This window comes from Hibiscus syriacus, unplaced genomic scaffold (assembly GCF_006381635.1).
Source record: "Hibiscus syriacus cultivar Baekdansim isolate YM2019G1 unplaced genomic scaffold, ASM638163v2 tig00005974_pilon, whole genome shotgun sequence".
NCBI lineage: Eukaryota > Viridiplantae > Streptophyta > Magnoliopsida > Malvales > Malvaceae > Hibiscus > Hibiscus syriacus.
In genome coordinates, this window is record NW_024062076.1 from 2354738 (window position 1) to 2358972 (window position 4235).

The window sequence follows — 4235 nt, forward strand, 5'->3', positions numbered from 1 at the left end:
ATAACAGTGACAAGACGGTTTGCTTTATTGAAAACAAGGTTGGCTAAGCAGCTTTGAATGTAGTTGTGAAGGCCCAAAGCGAGAAAAGCTTTTGCAGACCGTCGGCTTATGCTATCCTTCTGTCCTAGTTTTCTGCCCATTTATTTCTTTGTGGATAAGAAAATGAAATGACCCCTTAGGCATTACTCCTTCCCATATCATTTATCCACGCTTCACACAGGAACAGTCCAAAGATTGAATTGCATAATGCATGGCACAGGCTCCATATCACCTCGCCTCATCTCCACACCACACCTCACCCCCAAGCCCCTCATCTTTAACCGGCCACTCCTTTCATGCCACGTGGCACATCAAATATCCTAAATTACAACCAGTAGTAACCCCATGCTTTGTAGCATATGAATTTCGAAATGACTCTTTTATCCATTGCCAATTGAATCAGTCCATTCATGTACCTTGATGTCACCTACAACATCAGGGGCAGTCGCAGGAGCAAAAAACACCTCAGCCTTCCATCAATATAGCTATACCATCTTTCTTCAACCCTTCCCTCTCGGTTTTTGTGTTCCAAAGTTTTCCTTGGAAGGACATGAATCAAAACTCGTTTTTATGTGGTCTTTGAGGGCCATCTAGAACAATTTACCGGGGCACCCATTTTATCAATCTCTCCCTCTCTAGAATTCTCTATCCTAGCAGAAAGAAGTGGAGAGAAGTAGCTAAGCAATGGCAGTTTGCACAGTGTACACCACCCGGTCTCTCAGTTCAACATGTTCAATCTCAACACCATCGAAAACTCGCCTAAGTTCTTACCAAAACCAGCTAGTCTTGTACAGCAGCGGCAAGAGAAGCAGCAAGAGAGGCAGCAGCAGCAGCCCATGGGTGATAAGCTGCTCAGCTGGTGACTCACAAACGGTTGTGATTGGTCTGGCTGCAGACTCAGGCTGTGGGAAGAGTACCTTCATGAGGAGGCTGACAAGTGTGTTTGGTGGTGCAGCAGAGCCACCAAAGGGAGGCAACCCTGACTCTAACACACTCATCAGCGACATGACGACTGTAATATGCTTAGATGATTATCATTCACTTGACAGAACTGGAAGGAAAGAGAAGGGAGTGACAGCCCTTGACCCGAGAGCCAACGACTTTGACCTCATGTATGATCAAGTTAAGGCTCTCAAGAGTGGAGTTGCCGCCGAAAAGCCTATCTATAACCATGTTACCGGTCTCTTAGATCCTCCTGAGCTAATTAAGCCTCCAAAGATCCTTGTCATCGAAGGCCTGCACCCCATGTAAGTCCAAATACAACCCTTCGTTTATTCTAGTAAATATTTCGGTACTATTCTAGTTTTTTTCTTTCCATCAATATTCACAGGTATATTGGAGTAACTTTTTCCCTTTTTTAAACTGCAATTGTTGATGCAATTAAGGGGTGCTTTGATATAGGTTTGATGAGCGTGTGAGGGATCTGTTGGACTTCAGTATCTATTTGGACATCAGCAATGAGGTCAAATTTGCTTGGAAAATTCAGGTAAATACTATTGCAGTGTCAAATATGTTGTTCTAAGCCTGGATTTTCCTCATCAGCGTCATCTTACTTTGTTGAAAACATTGCAGAGGGACATGGCTGAGAGAGGACACAGCCTTGAGAGCATTAAAGCCAGTATCGAAGCCAGGAAACCCGATTTTGATGCCTATATCGGTAATTCCCACCACATCCATATCCGTTTTAATAAATAAATCTAGCAATGGTAGCTATAAGTTTAAGAAGTTACAATAATCTTGTGTTTGGTGGTTGCACTGCAGATCCTCAGAAGCAATATGCCGATGCGGTGATCGAAGTGCTGCCGACTCAGCTGATTCCGGATGACAACGAGGGGAAGGTTTTGAGAGTTAGGTTGATAATGAAAGAAGGGGTAGAGCATTTCAGTCCAGTTTACTTGTTTGATGAAGGCTCAACCATTTCATGGATACCCTGCGGAAGAAAGCTCACCTGCTCTTACCCTGGCATCAAATTCTCTTATGGACCCGATTCTTACTTCGGCAACGAGGTATTCTTCCTTTTCTGTCAACACCAAAAATGAACTGTCAGGTTGTGTTTGATGCCACAACATATGTTTTTGTCCCTTCAGGTATCTATTCTGGAGATGGACGGGCAATTCGACAGATTAGATGAACTGATATACGTAGAAAGTCATTTGAGCAACCTGTCTACCAAGTTCTATGGAGAAGTCACACAGCAAATGTTGAAGCATGCTGATTTTCCTGGAAGTAACAACGGAACCGGCCTCTTCCAAACCATTGTGGGGTTGAAGATAAGAGACCTGTACGAGCAAATTACCTCTACCAAAACTGCAGCTCCACTAGAAGCAACAAAAGCCTGAATGTCCTTTGGCTTTGGCTTCACTCTTTTCAGCTTTCCCCAATTTCCACTTCCTATTTAAAGTTTCATTTTGAGTGTTAGGCTTTTGCTCTCCAAAGAACGAGTACGCCCTATGCATGTATTTATTTTCTTCTGTTGTAATTTAGAAAAATGAATGCGAAATCAAATTAAAGTTAAGAAGTTCACACAAGGCTGACATTCTCATATTGTTTGTAGTCTTTAACGATGCATGGCTCAGTGGTCCTTCAAGTCACGAGGCTGTGAAAGATGATGAGCTTCAGCTGCAACTCTCAGAGCAAGTTTCCAATTTTTGTCTCCCAGCCAGGCAAGCAAGGCTCATGTGAAGATGATTTTGTTTTCTTTTCTTATTTTGCATTTTTATTTAATATAAAAATCTCCAGAGATTACAAGGAATACAACTAAATAACACCTTCACTCAAAGGAGACACCTCCTAAATAAAAACTCTCAAAATATAACTCAAACCACTTAATCTTGGATAAAAACTGTCATCCTTCATGGCACTCAAAAGCCCTCCAAAGAACCAGCATAAAGGAATCACCAACCAACAAGCACCATCATTAGAATCCAAACTTGGGCCTTTATCCGGATCCCCTTACACCATGAGTCCAATATGCCTTACATCCTCAATAGGCCACACATGGCACCGATTAGAGTTGTAAATCAGACGAGACATATTGCGTGTTACTCGAATTTGTCTCGAATAAAGTTTGATCAACACCCAAATTGAATAAAATATACTTGAGCTCAAACTTGACTCAAGTTCTTAATGAGTTGAAGCAAACTACTTAATACCTGACTTGAAAAGTTCGCGAGCAATTCAAAAAAATAATATATTATTTTTTTTTATTTTAAAATTAATGGTAAAAATACACTTCAAGCCCCTATACTTTAAAAAAAATCAATGTGGCCATCGTACTATTGTTTTCTCTCAATTTGGCTCTACACTCAGAAAAGAAACTCAATATGGCCCTTTGACCAAGGTTTTTCGTCGTTGATCGTTAATTACTGATGTAGTGATCCATAGTGGAAGATAACGTGGTAGATGGGCTAAATTGTTTTTTATTTTGTTTGAGGGACAAATTGATTTTTTTTAAAGGTTCAAGGGCTTATTTATTTTTTAAAAAATAAAATCTATTTTAAAATTTTAAATATAAAATTATTTAAATATTCAAAAAATAAATATTAACAATATTATCAATAAAAAAATTAAATTATTAAAAAAATTGAATATTCATATTTAAAAAAATTAAAACTTTAAGTTGTAGGCTATAAATCAATAGATTATAATCTGTTGACTAAAACAAATCACATAGCCCTAATTTATAGCTATTGATATTTAGGGATTTTACTATAATGTAGATGTTGATTTGTTGATTTTGTGTATAGTTTTCAATATTAGACTATCTTGGTAATCTATAAATAGACATCATTCTTATTAATAAAAAGTAATTAAAAAAATACAAACTTTCCACCATTAAAAATCTAATTCAAACACCTAATTTCTAGGTGGTATTAGTTTAGGTTACACGATCCTTTTTCAATGGCTGCTACAACACACGAAGGTAATCTATCTTTTACACATTTATCCCATTAGAGTGATTCTACTCCATGAATTATAGATTCTGGAGCATCATATCATATGATTAGGAGATTGCAATTATTCCAAACCTTTCAGAAAGTATTATCTCAATTCCATATCAAGACTGCATATAAGTCTTTACCCACTATTGCATGGAGTTATCTAATGTGCCTAATTTGACTTGCAATCTTCTATCAATTCATAGATTATCTCATGACTCACAGAGCTAGGTTATCTGGTGGACTTAGGGATGGGCA

General features: G+C 38.4%; 1 protein-coding gene across 1 annotated transcript; it reads left to right on the plus strand.

The window, feature by feature from the left end:
- Positions 1-534: 534 nt before the first annotated feature.
- On the plus strand, positions 535-2565 carry LOC120200474 (phosphoribulokinase, chloroplastic-like). The gene is made up of 5 exons (XM_039201306.1): positions 535-1286; positions 1441-1525; positions 1612-1696; positions 1801-2045; positions 2127-2565. The coding sequence occupies exons 1-5, from the start codon at positions 724-726 to the stop codon at positions 2376-2378; spliced, it is 1230 nt and encodes a 409-aa protein (XP_039057237.1). The 5' UTR covers positions 535-723; the 3' UTR covers positions 2379-2565.
- Positions 2566-4235: the final 1670 nt, after the last annotated feature.